Below are 19,731 nucleotides of genomic sequence, written 5' to 3'. Positions count from 1 at the left end.
TGTAAATATGTTTTATTATTATATGTATATATATTATATTAAATACTAACATACTAAATTGTACATATTATATTACTAACACATGTGTATATATGTAAAAAAAAAAAAAAAACAAAAATACTCGAAACTGGCCAGAACACCCGAGTTGAGATGTAAAAAGGCCATGAAAAAACGAAAAAGAAGAAGAAATAAACCATAAACACAGACAAAATAGAAATGGTGCGATTCATAAATACTTTTTTTTGTTCTCTAGTGCTAATTTTGTCTGTGGCCTTGATTAGTCTCTGGTCGGATGTAGTCTGTGGTCGGATTCTAGCATGTTCTTCTCCTGTGTTCTTTTAGCTTCTTTTCTTTGAAACCGGAGTCGTGTGTAATCCTAAAAAAAAAAAATCTTAAATCAGCAGAAATTTCTAAGACTCAGTCCTAATTTTGCGCATTACTTGATATATTCCACGTAATCTCCATATCAGCAATCGGCGCCACCCGTATCAACATTTCTTCGTCCTATTGTTAGACGTTGATTTTTCTTTAGTGGTTCGAAGTTATAGATTTGATATCGTGTAGTGTGTTAGTTTTGCATCCAATGCATTTATTGTAACTATTCAAATTGGTCGAAAATACACTAATTGAGATGGAAGTTCCAGTGGGTTTTGCTGTAGTACTTATATTGTGCAACGCTCTGTGTTTGCAGGGGAAAAGTGGTATGTACCCTTATTTTTTAGCTTATAATGATAACATTTCGACAGTCGGCGTGCATTACCGCCAATCTACAATTCTGGCAAAAATAATAAGTATTTTTATATGGGAGGATTTTAAACTATTGTAGGATATTCCCCAAGCGTACGATATGCGTGGGTCCAACATTAGGTTAGCTTTCTCGAAGAGAACAATACCGCGGATCCGAGTAAATAATGTGATAGATTTGATTTTAAAAACAATTTTTACTGTCATCTGGGAAAAGTTGATTTAGTAGATTGGCGGAAATGCACGCCGACCGACGAATAACCTCTTAAAATACAAATACACCGTGTTCGATTATGCAAAAAAAAATTTTTAGTACAGATCTTTAAGAACAAAAGTTTAACACTATGTTTAATAATCTATTTTTCATTATTTGCAAAGATAACCCACCATCAAACCGACCATATAATTAAGGCCCGTTAATACAACATCATTATTTTACAAAATAAGATATATAATTATTGAATTCCATGTAGACTCCTGTGACACCACTCACTTGTTTATGATTTTATTTGTCCGTTTGTTTGAGGTTTTATTTTATTTTACAGCCACTTTGCTTGGCAATACGACTTCTCTGAATGCAAAGAGCGCTTCCGTCATTGAAAATGACGATCCCACTGGGCATAGTGAGGTTACATCTGCGACACCTTCAGCGGTATCTAAAGTCAACATTCCCGATGCATCTACTGGCGATACGAATACAACTACCGCTTCTATTACGACCGCATCCAGCCCACCCACAATCAAACCGACCGCTTCACCCACCACTCCTAAGACAACTACTTCCGTCCTTCCGACGACTGTTGCCCCAACGACTATTGCCCCAACGCCTATTACCAGCTCTACCCCGGCGCCCACCCTCACCCCGCCGCCAACACCCGCCCCCACTATCGCTCCCACCCCCTCTACCCGCTCCCCATCAACTGCTTCTACAACAGCCTCCCCCAAGACGACATCTGCTCCACCGACGCCAGCACCACACACCAACAATAGGTATGTCGATTCCTAATTTATATTGTATTATTTGTGTGTCGTCTGTACTGCTATCCAACGTTTCGGAACGCATTACAGCGCCCCCCTCTGATGAGTAGTGGGTTAGTTTTATTTGTGTAGACTAACATGTGACATTACGTATTTAGGGGTTGTAAGTTGTACTGTGTGGCAGTCTTCGCTGTATTTAATTAATTTGAAATCTGTGTTGTTTCACAGTCTACGCTTTTATTTGATTTCTTAACTAGATATCAGAATGATTTTAATCACGTCCCATCATTTTGTTTATATTGTCAGGATGTTTGTAAATAAGTATTCCTTCGAGTCAATAATATAATCTTAGGGAGACCGAAGAGTCACCAAACTTGATTGGTAAAAGAAGCGATCGAGATTTACAAACATCCCAACAATATAAATAGAGATGATCGGATGCGATTAAAATCACCATGGTACCCAGTTATAAAGAAATCACATAAAAGTGTAGACTCTGAAATGACGGATTTCAAATTAACAAGCTGCATACAGCAATGACTGACCCGGTACAGAGTGCTTTAAAAGTCCTAAAAAAACAACCAAAATTTCATCATCATTCCCTTATCCATTGGGCACTTTATTAATCGTTATTTATTTATGAAAGCGAGGTGATCAGTCTTACGCCTCCGGTGCTACGGGTTCAGGGACAATGAAATATTATTGTAAACACACCCTTTTTAAATAAATATTTATTCGACCTTCGCTGTGTCAGGAATCAAACCCAAGACCGCATGTGTCATTGGCAATGGCGTTAACCACATGACTACGAGCACCACCTAGAAGTAAATGAGTAATAATCATATTGTATTTCAGGTTTGATGGGCCTAGTTTCATTGGCGGGATCGTGCTTTCTCTTGGATTAGTTGCCATCGGTTTTATTGGCTTCAAGTATTACAAGGCTAGAACAGAAAGGAATTACCGCACTCTTTAAAGGCCTGTTTGAATATGTTTCTCTACTCCTACACCCAGCACAAGAAACACTCAGAACTCCCACTCTGTTTAAATTTGTTTTTTTTTTGGAATTTTATTTATTACTTTTAAAATTCTTTTTTTCAAATAGGTCTGTTCTTGAAATAACATAAATGTTTAATTTGTCTTGATTCTTTCAATATTTTCTTAAAAGTCTTAATTTGGCTAATTATTCTGATTTTAATGAACACTTAATGGAGGTGTATTTTTATTTTATCTTGTGATATTAATTTGCATTGCGGTAAATGGAAAAACCAAATTGTTAATGTGATGTATCTATTTTTTGTTCAATTTTTCTTTAAGTATACTTTAAAATGTCTATGAATATTGTTTACTTTGTGTAGTAGAAAAATTGTTGATGATCCCGAAGTGTATGGGACCTTTTTTTTTTTTTTGTTTAAATTTCAAGTTTAAAACAATGTTTCTAGTGCACAAAATTTATACATCGAAATAAAAATGTAAAGTTTTTTTTTTGTTTAAATAAATACATAATATTATTATTTGTGATTTTAACTAAAAATGGTCATTGATTAAGCCATGTCTTTGTTTTGTTTTAAAACTTATATATTGTTTTGTTTTGTATTACGTTTGATGAAACATTATTTACTCAGTAAATAAGTAGATATAAGTATTCTGCACGTAATTGCAATGGGTATAATATAAATTGTAATTTATTTGTGTGATCTTATCAGGGTATTTTCCAGGTAATATTTCATTCCCAAAAGAAAACTCAAAATAAGGCATTTTACAATAAACATAAGTGACACTATTTCTCAACAAATGTTTCTCTCATATTTCGTTGTTAGTTTGTAGCTTATAATAGTCATTCTGTTTTTTGTTGTTTATAATAAGTAATATGTATATTTTCTGCTAATCTTATTTTGAGTTTTAAATACCATTTGCCATAAGTATATGTCCGATGTTACCTTTATTAATTAGCTTAATTGACTGATATACATATAAAGTGTAATTTCAGAGTATATAGGATTATTTTCTTTAAAAAATAGGCAATTCTTTTTTTACGTTTCAAGCATTTTGCACTTTTACTTATTAAATGTTAATGAATTTATTTTTTCAGATTATTATTGGTCAATTAAATATTGTCTGTCCCTGTTTCAGTATATGTCTTGAAAGATATTATTTAATAAAAACAGTAAATAGAAAGATTAATGTTTTTGTTTCCTGGTAATTTCTGATATTTTATAAAAGTAATAATAAAGTGCACTTAAATCTAAAATTCCTATTTAAGCTTGAAACAATATAAACTATATTTTTCATCACCTAGATCTGATTTCAGATCTTAATTTTTTTGATTGCATTATACTCTCCTTTTATCGGTTGGGTATGTTGCTGGTGCCAAGCATGATATTCAGATGTTCTCTCTAAATGCGTGGTTTCCATATTCTGCTTTTGATCTCAATAAGGATAAAATATCTCATTTGTAAACCAACATTCGTAGTAATCTTGAAAACTACATAATATGTAGTATATCACACCACACTTGCAAAAGCTGTAAACAATAATATATAGGAAAATCCCGTTACAAAATGCTTTCTATTTGATACTCTCGAAGCCATGACAAAACTTAAAACCTGCTCATTAAACTTGAATACTTGTAATATGTGTGTATGTTTGATTAAATTATTATAGATAGATTAAAAGATTCAAAGGAATAATCTGTGTTTTATTATTTACTAACCCTAATTCCTTAATTCCTAATTACATAATAATACTTGTCTTGGCAGAACGAAATTTTTATTTTAATCGTTTTTTTACGAATTGCAGCAGTAAAGTCAAGTAGTTGTGACTGAACTCATTTATAGTTCATGAGAAAAAATTAGATCATTTTTATGTATTATTATTGTGAAAATAAAACTTTATTATTAGTGTTGCACAATTTTTATTCTTTTGCAAGAACACTACTACAGTTTCGGGAGAACACTCCTCCCATCGACGGGTGATATAGAACTAATATAGTAAACACGGAATATTATTCACAGTGTCATAGAATTTAACCAAAAAATAAACAAATTAATCTGTGAAACCTAAAGCAGGGGGGTTTATTCCACTTATTTATTTATTTATTCATATTTTTCACTTACAAACTATAATTAATAATAAAAATAATGTGACCTCACTGGGGTTTCCCGTGCCGAGGACACTTAACAATTTAGTTTTTTTTAATTACATTTGAGAATAAACAAAGAAGACTCACTTAAAAAAAACAAACATAATTAACTAATATTCAGACAGTTTTAAAAATAAGGTATTTATGTACATCTATATTATTTATATTACAAAACACGCAATGAAAACAACAAAAACCTAACATAAGCTATATAGCTGTGGAGCAGTTGATTCAGCATTGGTATGGGCGAATGAGACAATCCATTTTACTTCTACCTAGCTCCACTATCCATTTTTTTATAGCCTTATTAAACATTTTCTCATTACTAATTGCTTTAGTAGATAGTGGAAGTAGGTTATAGATTTTAATTGAATAATACTCAAAATCCCCTTGTCCGAAAGTGGTATTAGTTTGTATTTGTTTAAGTTGTTTATGTGTTGAGGATCTAGTGATTATATTATTTGTATGTGATGTATTGTGGGGGTTATGTCTCTCATTTGAGTAAGAGTAGTTTTTGAATCTATAAGTGAGTATTGTTTTAGCGTATAATTGTTTTGGTGTCGTAAGTTGTGATTTATGGAATATTTCTTCAGTAGATGTCTGTATCGGGACTCTGAGTATTATTTTAATGATGGATTTTTGTGCAACAAATACATTATTTAAAACTGTGTCACTCGCACCACCCCAACCGATTATACCACTCCAAAATTGATTGGCACAATGCAAAATAAATCTTTAAAAGTTCCTGTACATTAATTATATTTCAAATTGTTTTGAATATATACGTTAATTTCTTAAGTTTATTAGTAACATTTTCAATCTGCTGTTTCCACTTTAAATTTATATCAATAATAACTCCTAAGTATTTGACATTGTCTGTCCTATCCAGTATTGGGCAATTACAATGAGCACTTTGAAGACAATTATTATTATTTAGTTTGATGTTAAGATAAGCATTTTGTGAATAGGTTCTAGAACTGATTTGAAATGGAATGAAGTTAGTTTTAGGTTTATTGAGAGTTAAGTAATTAGTATCTAGCCATGCCTTTACTATATTCAGATATTTTTCGGATTTTTCATATGTTTCCTTCCATGTCTTATCTTTGAATAATAGAACGGTGTCATTAGCAAAACTTATAACAGAACCATCGATGTTTAAATGGCACAGATCATTTATGTATATTAAGAATAAGATTGGTCCTAGAATACTACCTTGAAGTACTCCGTAGGTAAGGTGTTAGCATATATATAGATAGTTATCTAAAGTACAGATATGAAAACATGATCAATGAGGGAAAGAATATCAAGTAGATTTTAGTTCTTATAATTTAGCACATAAGTGGAAGTTACAATAATTAAGCCTAAGATTTATTAGACCTTTGTATTAGGGAAAATACATGTCAAAGTAAATCTACTCTTAGGTGAGCATTTGATTTAGGGAGAGGAAAACTTGTCGAAATCCGGCGCTCCCCAAACACTAGATTTGGAGATCGTGCTTTTAACATTGCCGCCCTTCTACCTGGAACCAATTGTCTTCAAACTTACAAATCATCAACAGTCCCACAGTCATTTCTGATATTATCATACCCTCAACTTTAAATCAGAAAATATAATATGTGACTTTAGTTTAGTTAGAATGTCAGTTTAAGTATACAATTGTAAAGTGCCCTTGAAGTGATTTTTCACAAAAATGCCGCTATATAAACCATCCAAATATTATTACTAATATGTGGGAAGACATCACTTGGCTAAGAGAGTGTTAACAGACGCGGGTCTTCGTAGGTAAGTGGAGTGAGGGAGGTCACAAAGGGAACATTGTCAATAAAGGCAAGGGGTGATTAAATGTGTGATTATGATTATATTCAATTGTTCTCAGAATTTAAATTTTTGTGAATTTCTATAATTTCTAGATTATTCATATTTACTGCCTTTGTTATTTACTTGGTACAGGTGTGATTATGGAATGAGTGGATAGTAACCACTCATTCCATAATCACACATTTAATCACCCCTCGCCTTTATTGACAATGTTCCCTTTGCGACCTCCCTCACTCCACTTACCTACGTACACCCGTTAGCCATGTGATGTCTTCCCACATATTCAATCTTAGGTTTAATTATTGTAACTCCCACTTATGTGCTAGATTTTTAAACTAAATTCTACTTAATATTCTTTCCCTCATTGATCATGTTTTCATATCTGTACTTTACATAACTATCTATATATATGCTAATACCTTACATAAGTGGAATGAACACTCCTGTTTCACTGATTAATTGGTTTATTTTTTGGTTAAATTCTATGACACCGTGAACAATATTCTATGCTTACTTTATTTGTTTTATATCACCCGTTGATTGGATGAGTGTTCTTCCAAAACTGTAATAGTGTTCGTGTAAAAGAATAAAAATTGTGTAACACTAATAACAAAGTTTTAGTTTCATAATAATAAAGTGTTACGAAGTGAATGCCGATTCAATTAACATTATCATATTATTGTATTCTATTATAGTAGGATACATTACCAATAAAAAGGTTAAGCTCATATTGCATTCATCTATCCAAAATCATCAATCTGTCCCTAAATGACTGAATTGAAAAACCCTTATATTTAATGTTTTATGACTCGTAAAATGTTCGATATATTTAATGCTTGTCGGCTTCGTGGTATTCGTGGTCAGCGCGTTAGCCTGCCACGCAAGAGGTCTCGGGTTCGATTCCTGACATGGTTGATATGAAAATATTTATTTAAAGGGTGTTTTCACACTAGAATATTTCATAGTCCCTGGACTGGTACCTGAAGCGTAAGACTGATCATCTTACCTTCATGTAACAAAAAAATATCATGATACGCTGCAATTGGTGTACCAATGCAGTGCCCTATGCACCATTCGGTGCGGTGAGGGAATGAGGAGGAAAATATATATTCCTATCCACTCCTGAAACTGATAATGCCTGCATGCACTTCAGCAGGGACTATCATTAGATTGCCTTGTCTCCTGGTGCTCGCACAAAAAAGTGAGTGAAATAACAGATGTTTCAACTAATGTTAGTAGATATTATTATAGTATATGACCGCTTACTGACTTTTTATGTCTACCGGTTTCAAGATGTACCCATTTCTTTGTCAGGACTCAGGACACTCAGTACACCAACATGCAAATACTAAAATACACTCACCTTTACCATCACCATAGTATAAATAGAATTTATGAAAAAATTCACACCGGTAAAACCTCGTTTTCCCGCTTTTAACAGAGAAATATTTAGGTTCCTTTTTTTTCCATACAATCTCATAAATTTTCCCCCCAATTAACGTTTTTTACGTTTTTCATAACCCCGGTTTTATGTTGAATTTTTTTCATAACTCATTCGATCTGTCAGAAGACGAGCCGCGCGCCGCTGCGTGAATGGAGAATAAAATCGAGGCAAATAAAAAAAATGTGTAAATGATGGTCTCAAACTTATATATTGTATATACTCTAAGGTCTCAAACTAAATTCAAAATAGGTGCAGTGTAATTGAACGTAGTTATGCAGAAAGCATAGAAAAGTGAAACTGAGATAATAGTATTTTTGTGAAGAGTGAATAACCAAATTTACAAAACAGTTGGAATGTTTTTGACTCGTAACAAATGACAAACAATGAATAAATTAGTTTTTTTTTATTTAACAAACAAAAATCAAATTATGTAATTTACCTGTTTTAATATTTTTTAAGTATCGTAAGATTTTTCCTCTGCTGTGGGTGTTTTTTGCAAATTGAAAAATGACGCTTTTGTGATCGACACCAATTTCAGAAGGAGATTAATACAGTTTTCTGTATGAAAACGGTCTGGCTTTTTTAGCAGAACATAGAATTGATCTCACTGCTCCCGATAATATCAATATCTATTTTTTTCAAAATTGTGCGCTGGCTGCTTTCTGCATAACTACGTTCAATTGACCATTTTGTTTAATTTTGACGTTTTACTAAATAGTGACATGCAGTTGACGCATGTTTAGGAAGAATAAAGTCTTTACATCAATAAATTACGATGCAGAAAGTTAAAAAAAATGGCAATATAAATATTAATTGATGTTATACACACACAATGTGAAAAGGAGGTCGTTTAAAACAGTTATCACAAAAGTGTGAAACAGTCCGCGATGTAAATAACAGTTGAAATTTTGTGGTGCCATACTAAAAAAAGGATACCATATAAATAAAATTTCCCAATATTTAGGGAAAAAAAATGTTATATGCATTTTATGCAAATTCAAATATTTATTTTCGTGTTTTTAAGGTTAAGTACCTAGATAAATTATTTATGGATGTATTTTTTTTAATTCAGTAAAAAAATAACACATTACAGTTTTGTTTGAAAAAATACAAAATATTTTTAATTATATAATTGGTAAATATGAATAATCCCCAATCATAACAGTTTTGACAATTTTTCTGCAGTAAATTTAGTATAATCTTGTACAATAATTACATTTTAATGAAATATAATTTTTTCCATTCATTTTTCATTTCCTTTACTTTAAAATTTTCCTCAGTTTTACACTTTTTTGTTGCTCCCTTGAAAAACGTAAAACGGGGGTTTTACTGATTATAAAACTGGAAGACATAAAAAGTCAGTAAGTGGTTATATTCTAATATTTATTAACCATTAGTTTTGTTTGACCACAAAGTTAATGCTTTAAACATAAATAATAACAGATGGTTCTCTTGGACTACCGGTATTCCACGATAGCATGGTCTTTGCCAGGCATACATGGAATCCTATGGATGTAGGAATTTTAATATTGTATTACTATATTGTTTAAGTAGGCCGAAACATTTTTTGTGTGCGTTTATGAACTCACTTTTTTTTAAGTTCAGATTTTTATAATCCCACCTTAATTTATTGAATGAGACTACATCCCTATGGATGTTTACAAAATCTACAGATTTTTTCCACTATGGTCAAACAGACATTTTTGTTTACCTAATCAGAGCTAAATAAATAAATCCCAGGAAATAAATTTCAAGAACATTTAAATTTGTATAAATATAATTAATATCACATGGGGTATGGGTAAGCAATACATAATATCAAAAATAATAATTACACATAAGTAAGTACAAAAAAGTAGTAAATGAGAACAAGCATCTTTCTTCTGTATATCCAATGCACAAAATTTGTATAACTATTATATCCAATGTACAAAATTTGTATAACTATTATGTTAAATTATCTTTGGTAAAGAAAAAGAACAAAATTTTACTTATACTTGGACCAATCCTAGTTTTACTTGCACCATATTTTATATCTGCTAACAGCATTTCGGGGTTTTCACCACGACTTTTATAAGCATCCATAAGATTTTTTGGTGTTCCATAAACTGAAGTAATAGCTACAGCTTTTTCAACAGAAATTCCCTTTAGCTGTAATAATTGTTTTATAAACAAATCTTTGACAGTTAACACTTTGGACTTGGAGGCCATCGCATTAAAGTTATTGAATTCCATTAGGCAAATTTTGTTTTCTGACACATGTGTGTTTTTGCTGTCATTAGATAAAACGGACAGTTTTTTATTCTGAAAAAAAAAAAAAATGTTATTTTATTAATACCCGTACCTTCAAAATTCATATTATAATTCTAAAATCTTAAATACAGCGAAAGTACACTGTTAGCATTTTATGCTAGTAAGGTAGTTCTACCAGAGACCAACTGATGCCCTTTACAAAGGAAGGTAGATCTACTCGATCATTTTGTTTAGAGACAATGAGTCGATTCATTATATCCATCTTCTTTTCACACATTATTATAATGATATGAGTGAGCAGAACGGTGACATTTTCGGATTGCATTTTTTATAATATGGATTGTGGTTTTATATTATGGTTTATTCGTTCTGCGAATGTGAGTATAGACAAATACCTAGATACATTTTCTTATGATGTGCATATTTGACTTCTACTTAGATTAACCCTATATGAGTGAGTGAGAAGACAAAAGCTCATTTAGTTACATCCTTTGCACTCGTCAGGGTGCAGACTAGTGCTGTTATGCAAGTGGTGCAATAAATTATGACATAAGTAGATCGGTATTAAAATTTTAGTTTTTAAATACTGCAAATATTTTTTTACTAAATATTCTTATAAATTTGACAACTATGTGCTTATATTATTTGAAACAGTTGCTTCTTATTGTGACATTAGCAGTATATAGTAAGTGTGTATTCGAGATTTAATTAAAAAAGAACTAATATTTTAGGAGATGGAGCAATTTTTGTAAAAGTAGTTTCATTTTCCACTGGGTTTTGCAAGTTATGTTTACCTGTTACATTGTAAAGCCCATGTAAAACATGTTTAAAATACACCGTGTAATTTCATAATGACAAGTACAAATTCAACAAGTTTTTGGCTGGAACAAGGTCAACAGAGGGAAAAATAAAATGAGTTATTTTTACACACATTCCAGTAACAAATTTTACCAGAATACTTCAGAGATATATTTAAGTATAAACTATCGTCCATTGTGCAACTACATAAGGATTATGGTCATTTTATGATTTCACGGAATAATAATAGATGTTTACATATCAGTCCTGTATTTATGTCCATTATAACAATATTTCACCATTATAATATATTGCTTTTAGCAATAAGTCCGCCAAAGTACTTATTTTTTGTACTTGAAGTTTTAAATAAATAAAATAAATCAATATTGTTAGCTCCATGTGAATGTTCCAAATCTACAATTTTTGAAAATAGTTTTTTTATTAAGAGCATAGTATTAAAAGAGCAGATTTATCATCATCATCATCATTCCCTTTCCGCACCTAGGTGCATAGGGCACTGCATTTGTACACCAATCGCAGGATATCTCGATCATTTTTGTTACATGAAGGTAAGATGATCAGTCTTACGCTTACCGGTCATCATCAGGCTTACCAGTCCAGGGACTATGAAATATTCTGGTATGAAAACACCCTTTAAATTAATATTTCATACCAACCATGTCGGGAATCGAACCCAAGACCTCTCACATGGTAGACAAACACGCTGACCATTACACCATGAGGCCGACTAATATCATAAATGGTTATAATAATAATACATATTATCCGCTTTGGTTACAAATATGAAATCTACCAATTGAGCTTTTGAAATGGATTGATCCAGGTAAATAGCACATAAAGTAAATTTACAAACGTTTCATTCTGTGTCCGGACAGATAAAGAATACAATTGTGTGTGAAATAGAACCAGAACCCTAAGTGAGCGTTTTCGTTTTGATTGCTTCTCTTGGATAAAAATCCTAAAAAAGAAAATCAGTGTGGTGGTTAACGCATTCGTTTACCATGCTTGAGGTCCTTGATTCAATTCCTTGCAGGATAGATGTGAAACATTGATTTTAAAGGTGATTCTTAACTGCAATAACTCTTGACTGATCACCTTCTCTTCCATGTAATAAAGTAAACTAGATGCTTTGCAATTTAAGTACTTATTCAGTGATCAGAAATGATGATCTTAGGGTTTTTTATAAACAATTTAAAGATATACTGTCGTTGTGGCTCCAATATCCGTTAAAGTAACAATGTGAACAACTTTTAACAACGGTTTTTTATGTACATATTTTTTTATTGATAACAAAAAGGAAAAATACATAATTGTACTTTGAAAAAAATACTTGAGCGTATTTTGTATAAAAATTGTGTAATCTTAATGAGAAATTAAAAACAGTTTTATTTTTTAAATCACTGAACAGATGGCGGGGGCAATGACGATATGTAAATAGGCATTATTATGTAAACATGGTCATATGGCAGTGTAAATATTGTCACTTTTAACCTATTTGTAAAAATAAAGTGTTTCTTGCTCTCCCGTAATGTTGACTTTTACAGGTATTATGTTACTTTTGCAAAGACCTGCCAATCGGAAAAGTCTAAAAATTAACTTACTGAGTACAAATCTGACATGTTTTTTGTCATCATTGCAAGAAACTTAATTGATGCTGCTAAAGATGGTGTAAAATGAGTCATGAATCCATCCTGAACCCTTGTATTGGCAACTGCTTGCATCAGTGTGGACATTGGAAGACTTGTGCGTTGATTTTTGCCATAGTTTTCAACTAAGTAAATCACATTTGGTATCCCACATTGCTTGAGTCTAAACTTCTGTTCATGAAACCTGCCGTCTCTAATACTTGCAGATAAATCATCTATTCTTTTTCTCTCTACAATATGTGGTAGAACCAATTCTCTACCGCTTTCTCTGTGTCGGGCTACCCATGCAAAGTCACCAACTTTAAGATGCCTCAATTCGTATTTAATCATACCAAATTTATTTAACTCCATTATTGTGGCGTCGTCTTTTTTTCCTGCACTGAAAAAATAAGAACTAGTAAACATAAAAAAATGTTAGTTTAGATGGAAATTTTTTTATTAATGGAAAAAAACACATGTATGCAAAATATTAAATGATTCATAATATAATGGCTATAAATGAGCTTTTGAATTGTCTCATTATATTAAATTTAGATTTTTTGATAACTATCAAATAGAAAATGTTTTTTTTGGCTATCTTTATATCACTGTTTTTTCAGGTAATGTATGAACATGAACATTTAATGAATAAATAAAATAGTATTATCATGGCTTTTTATTTCCTTTGTTTTTTTTTAAAAGCAATATTTTTTATTTAAATGTTGGGTTTTTGTAATGTGGGTAAGTAAATAATAGTTATGTAATGCATGGAATTCAGATGTTTTACCTTTGACTATGTATTGCACAAAAGTGAGTAAAATAGTGTATCCATGTTACAAGTAGATATAGACAGTAAAAGTAAAAAGCCTAAATAACTGATGCCCCATAAAATTAATTTTGCAGGAGTCAAAAAAAGATTTTTGTTATGAAAAATGAGCACACCTTTTTTTTTATTTTGAATCAATTCCAAAACAATGTAAAGAAGACAGGTTTTATGTAAAACTATTAGTTTTTTATCTAAATAATATATTTAAATGTAAATTTGTGGTGTTTGGTATGTACATGATAACTCCAATACATAGTGCTGAAGTTATCATTTAAGTATGGATAAAAATTAAAAAAAATATTCATAAAAACACCACAGAAATCTAAATGACAAATTGTAAAAATAAGTCGGATGTTGTGATATAAATCTCTTGATTTTATGAATGTCGTACAAGAAGGTATTAAAATGCCAAAATTTACGACAGATATCCATGGACGTTTGCTTATATGATGCAGTGTAAAATTTTTAAAAAGTTGTATTTATAACTATACTTAGCTATTGTGACGCACATCATTTACTTATCCTTTTTACTGTCAATTATATCGTCGGTCTAACTTGTAAAACTCATAAAACCCAAAATTATCAAAAATTATATTTTGGCGTGTTCTGTTAGGAATTTTAATTTTCGAAATGTGTGTAAAACATATACATCAGTACAATGTTTAATATTTTTTTTAGACTTATAAATCCTATTCATACTGCAATTTTTTTTTTTAAGCTTTGTAAATCCCGCTACGAGGAAACTTTTTCACCGGAGGCTGTCATTGAGCTTTCGCGCTGTGTCCAGTTTTGATGATAATTGTTTTCATTTCAAGATAACAACGGTTCGCACTATTTAGCGAGGATTATAGCAAAGTAATTGATTTCTATGAACATAATATAACATGAGTTTTTATGCTGACATTTCTTGGTGGAACTGCATTTTAATTATAATAAAACATATTTTTATTATTAATTAATAATTTAACATATTATAACTGTTTCAAAGGTAGAGGTGGATTTTCCAATGGCATAAAAAGTTGGTTGTATAAATTTCAACTTAACATCGGTAAAGTTTATGAGTTATGTATGTAGAAATTTCTCATGTAACCTCTTATTTCATAGTGTTTCAATTATTTTTAGATGTTAAAGGACATAAAATTATAGATATGCTCTGAACACAAAAAAGGATACAATTCTAACACTAAACGCTGATAAAGAATATATTACATTAAATATTTATTGTAAAGAAAGCTATTCTGATTACGAAGCTGTTCACATTATTTCATTGTTATTTATATTTATTATAATTAATACTTCAGTCAAGATGATTGTCATAATCAACATTTAAAAAATCATTCAAGAACCCAATTCTCAGGTAATGATAATACATATACAGGTTAATGTATAATTTTCTGCTCCAGATGTATATATATCTTATAGAACATGTAAAACAATTGATTCCATATTCTAATAGTGAAGAATCAGTTGACAAAGTACGCACGAAAAGAAAGAAGCGACCGCAATATAAAATGAAGCCTAGTAAATCATAACGAAAGAGTGAAAAAACGGATAAAAATGAGAAAAGGATCATAAATATTTTGGAAGAAAAATGACTTAAAATTCATTGCAAGAAATTCAGAAAGAAAAATGCAGATTAAAAACCGATTTAAATGCCTGCTAACAAAAAATACTTAATGAAAAAAATTCAGATGATAGAAAATTATATTTACGGGTTTAAATAAAAAAAAATTGTACGTGATATGGTGAAGCTGACGCAACTAAAATGCCAAAGATTTCTAAATGTTGAAAGTCATTCAGTATTCAGTCTTTTCTCACCCATACCGAGAATATATTGAACGCCCCTCATGTATTCACACTGACTATATTTACGTATGTTGCTTTGCCCGAAAAAATCCTAAGCCATATTTTACTAATATTGGCGTGCCACCTTATGAATCGACCGGGACGATTAAGAACCTATAAAATACGATTTACAGATGATTGGGCTATATTTTACCCCAGATGATAATCAAAGAAGCTGTACCTCAAATATTTCTAAACTTTCCACCTCCACATCTTCCATATAATAAAGAATTGCTGATACGCTGAAATTGTAGTACCGATTCAGTGTCTTATGAAAAATAAGGATATTTCAATTTTGACATTTTAAAAGTGTATTCATAAAATATGTTTTATTAATTAAAATTAAATCAAGAAAGTACCAAGCTTGCAAGAGTTAAAATTCAGTTTTTTTGAAGGATTTGCATCATTATTGTGACAATTTACCCCAGTAATTGTAAAATATAGTATCAGTTATTACATATAGTGAATATATTCCAAATAGTAAACTAAATTTCATCTTAAATATTACTTTTCACTTTGTATTTTCAACACAAATTAGATATGAAAACCTCCTAAATCTATCAACTAAAATAGAAAAATTATTAATGAAAACCTCGCAAATAGAGGTTTTATTGTTCTTAACTTCAATTTATAAGAAACTAATCGTAAATATAATTAACTCGATAAAAAGAGATGAAAAGTTTTTTTTATTTTATTTCTGAATTCGCTACTGAAGAAGAAAAAAACAGTTTACATGTTTTCTGGAATTTTGTATTAGCCTCAATATCATCTATACGAATAGGTTTTCTAGTTTTACTGCAGTTTTGGATACTAACTCTCCTGAAAAAAGTCAGTTAGGCCACCTTATGTTCTATGCTATATTAAAATTAGCAAAACTAATCAGTGAAATTTAAAAAAGTATCTATCATGCTACCGGAATATTGACTGAATATACATAATATGCATGTCAATAATGAGAGATTTGAAGAATTATTCTATGAAATTTCATTTCACTTACCTACTGACCTCTTGCTTATCTACAAGTAGGAAAACATCAAAAGTACCAGCAGAAAATTCAAACAAATGCATATTCTCAATATCCCAAAATTCCTCTACTGAAGATATAATCTGATCGGAAATTTGTTTTTTTACAGTTTTTGGACCATTATGAATCATACCTTTAGGGATTCTTTCACTTCCTTTTTTGCAAGAATTCGCTACAATTAATTCATTGTCCACATTGTCCATTTCATTACTTTGTAAAAGCATTTTTTCAGCAAGAGCTCGACCAGTTTCAGAGAGTGAATAATGTATGAACTTGTGTTTTTCTTTCGTAACAAATCCTTTAGATATAAGAGTTTTCATATTGGACCAGGCACTATAGAATGAACCGGGACTTAGTTTAGACAAAGATTCATCGCAGTACTTCTGCGCTTGAAATTGTAAATCAGATTTGGACATACTAGATATGCCACTCTCTAAGTTGTTTGACAATGCTAGTAAGATTGCGTAAGCCCCAGTTCTATAACCTGGCACATAGCTTGTATTCTGGGATTTTGGATTGGCCTCAATATCATCTATACGAATAGGTTTTCTGGTTTTAACTGCGGTTTTGGATACTAACTTCCTGGGAATTGAAATAATACTATGATTTATAGGAGCAGTCGAGAAGTATGTTGAAGATTTTCTAAAGTTTTGTGTACAACGACTTAACCTGTTATCTAAAATTTGACAAATACTCTTTCCAAATCCTTGAAGGATTGCACATTCTGAACCAGAATTAAGAACTAATGGGTACTTTTGTATGGACCTTAAAGCAGTTTTTAATTTGTTTTGAGTTTTGCTTTTATTTTTGACAGCTGTCAAATACATTTCTTGAACCCACATTTCAAATAAAGGATTCGGGCGCTTTAATTGAAGATTCACACGTTTCGTCTCCATTGCACGACATATAGAAACAAATTATAAAGTAAATTCAAAAGACTTCGATTTATATAAACTGATACAAAGATGCTCACGCACTATAAACAATATAATATATGAATATACAAAAAGCAAAAAGTCAAAAACACAGTATGTACATATTGTTGCATATTGTTACGCACAGTTACATATTTATTATAATAATATACAAGAAGGCGCGTGGGATAAGAGATTATGCACAGACTACAGATAAGATTATGTTTAGATTGTTTACAAACATTTTCTTCTTCTTCTTGGTTTTTTATTGGCTTTTTCACCTCCCAACTAGGTGTTCTAGCCAGTGTCGAGTTTCAGATTGTAGGGGAACCCGGGGCAGAACGGAGTACCGGGGCGGAAAAGGAAAGAGGCAGGAAATTTGTTCCGTACGACAGAGATGTATGAACTTCGCACTCAATAGTCAATTCAATGCGCTGCGCTATATGAAACGATTGCTGTCAGCGTCGGAGTGCACTTAGTTTGAAATTCATTGAATGTTGGAGAAAAAGCTCGAAAGTTCTAATATTTGATCTGTTACACCAACGTAAATATCTTTACACCATTGTTTATTCCAAAAATTACATTACATGTTAATTTCAACTTACTTTCGCCTGACTGAGAGTCTAGTGATAACTCAAGGCCAACACTTATATCGGCCATTACTCCCGTGTTTTAAAGAATGCTACTGTTGGGGCATAATGGGGTGGTACCCCGTTCCACCCTAGAGAATATTTGAAAGGTATATCCTTTTTCTAACTAATATTATAAATGTGAAAGTGAGTTTCTTTGTTTATTGGTAACGCTTTTATATCTCTAACGTCACTTTTTCAACTGCACATGATGCGAACACATATTAGAAAAACCAGCTGGTACTCCTTGCAGATGCTATGTATCAAGCTGTTGATGCAGTCAAAAGTTGAGATATAGAATACCTGGTGGCGTCTAATCGGTACGAAGTGCCATCATGAACACTTGAGGGGTGTTACGGACGTCAGAACGGAAAGCGGCCCTTGTAGGGACTGCCACTGCGCTAGACTAAGTGTTTAGATTTAGGGATCTCGGTATGTGTTAGAAATGAGCTTCCCCTCCAATAAAGACTAGTATTTGTCACTTTCGAGGGTGGCCTTTTCCAAGACATTTAGAATAGGCATTTAGTTTGTAAATTAGTTTTAAGTATATTTTTTCATGTCCATCGTTTCGCGCTGCGTTGCCGCCGCAAGAATGCCGTGAGAACTGAGGGGAGTAGTGCCTATATACGTGGAGGGAGGAAGACAGATAGAGCGGGCGTGCGGCCTTCTCCATCGCTCTCTCTCTCTCCGCACGGCATACGGCGGAGTGAATGGTGGGGCACGTAGCGAGAGCGGTATATAACGTGCACACTCGAAAATAAATTATACTTTTTCTCTGACGTTTGGTTTTTACTCACACATCACTTTCCTCAACTGGTTTACCCGCTAGCAGAAAATAATAACGACAGACATAATTTTATTTTATTAACATAAACGGCAAATCTGCCTTTTACAAACATTTCTAATACTAACATATTTGGCTTAATATTTTCAACAGAACTTTGGAAACAGCGGAAGAAGACTGGATTAAAGGTTTTACGAAGCGTCGCGTCACCCTAATTTAAGTCTAACGAAACTAGAAGCAACTTCTGGAGCACGCGCTATGGGTTTCAACAAAGTAGCAGTATTGATTTTTTAATTCTGCTTAATGAGATTCTGTAAAAACACAAAATAAATGCTCCTATCAATTTTCACCGCCTCAACTTATAGGAATAATTTATAAGAATGTATTAAAAGGGTAAAAATACCAAGAATGCAAAAGAAGAAAGAATACGATAAAAACTAGTATTTAAACGGAAAAAAAAGTATTGAAAACCAGATCTGACAAAAGTTCAGTTAATGAAGGCCGGTGTTCTTGTAGCGTTTGCAAAAATTAGGTACACATGTTGCGTGCGGATTTATTCTCCAATGTGCCAATAATTAATAAATTATTAGCACAGATCACATATGAGAAATGTAAAATATCGTTATTTAGTTTATTTTTTCATGTATCTATTTTTTTTTATTTTTATTTATAATTATATTGTATTGTATAATAGGGACGAGTTCCCCTTTGTGTCCCAGGTTCATTTCCTATTGTGCCCCGGGGGGGCAGAATGGTAAATTTCTTATTTTTTAGAGACTATTCGTGGTTAAATAAGTAAATAAACGTAAAAATTGACAAATAATTATGTTATTCATTTCAACCTCTCACTAATTGCAATTAAAGCAACGCTACCTCGTTCCGCCCCGGG

General features: G+C 31.7%; 2 protein-coding genes across 3 annotated transcripts; one reads left to right on the top strand and one right to left on the bottom strand.

Moving 5' to 3' along the window:
- Positions 1–281: 281 nt before the first annotated feature.
- On the top strand, positions 282–4,406 carry LOC148285528 (uncharacterized). Its single transcript, XM_088223831.1, has 3 exons — positions 282–701; positions 1,290–1,734; positions 2,578–4,406. The coding sequence occupies exons 1-3, from the start codon at positions 632–634 to the stop codon at positions 2,693–2,695; spliced, it is 633 nt and encodes a 210-aa protein (XP_088079957.1). The 5' UTR covers positions 282–631; the 3' UTR covers positions 2,696–4,406.
- Positions 4,407–9,369: 4,963 nt separating this feature from the next.
- On the bottom strand, positions 9,370–17,661 carry mus81 (mus81 structure-specific endonuclease subunit). Of its 2 annotated transcripts, XM_088223817.1 has the most exons (4): positions 17,185–17,646; positions 16,489–17,097; positions 12,797–13,220; positions 9,370–10,427 (listed from the first exon to the last, which is right to left on the bottom strand). In XM_088223817.1, the coding sequence occupies exons 1-4, from the start codon at positions 17,409–17,411 to the stop codon at positions 10,071–10,073; spliced, it is 1,617 nt and encodes a 538-aa protein (XP_088079943.1). In that variant the 5' UTR covers positions 17,412–17,646; the 3' UTR covers positions 9,370–10,070. The 2 variants fall into 2 exon arrangements, with proteins under 2 accessions (XP_088079943.1, XP_088079935.1); XM_088223809.1 differs by having other exon boundaries at positions 16,489–17,661.
- Between the last annotated feature and the right edge of the window lie 2,070 nt (positions 17,662–19,731).

The sequence above is a fragment of the Micrasema longulum genome, unplaced genomic scaffold (assembly GCF_059751315.1).
Source record: "Micrasema longulum isolate JH-2025_06_02 unplaced genomic scaffold, ASM5975131v1 h1tg000026l, whole genome shotgun sequence".
Classification (NCBI taxonomy): Eukaryota; Metazoa; Arthropoda; class Insecta; order Trichoptera; family Brachycentridae; genus Micrasema; species Micrasema longulum.
Note: the sequence above shows the minus strand (reverse complement) of the source record. Positions and strands in the feature narration are given on the sequence as shown.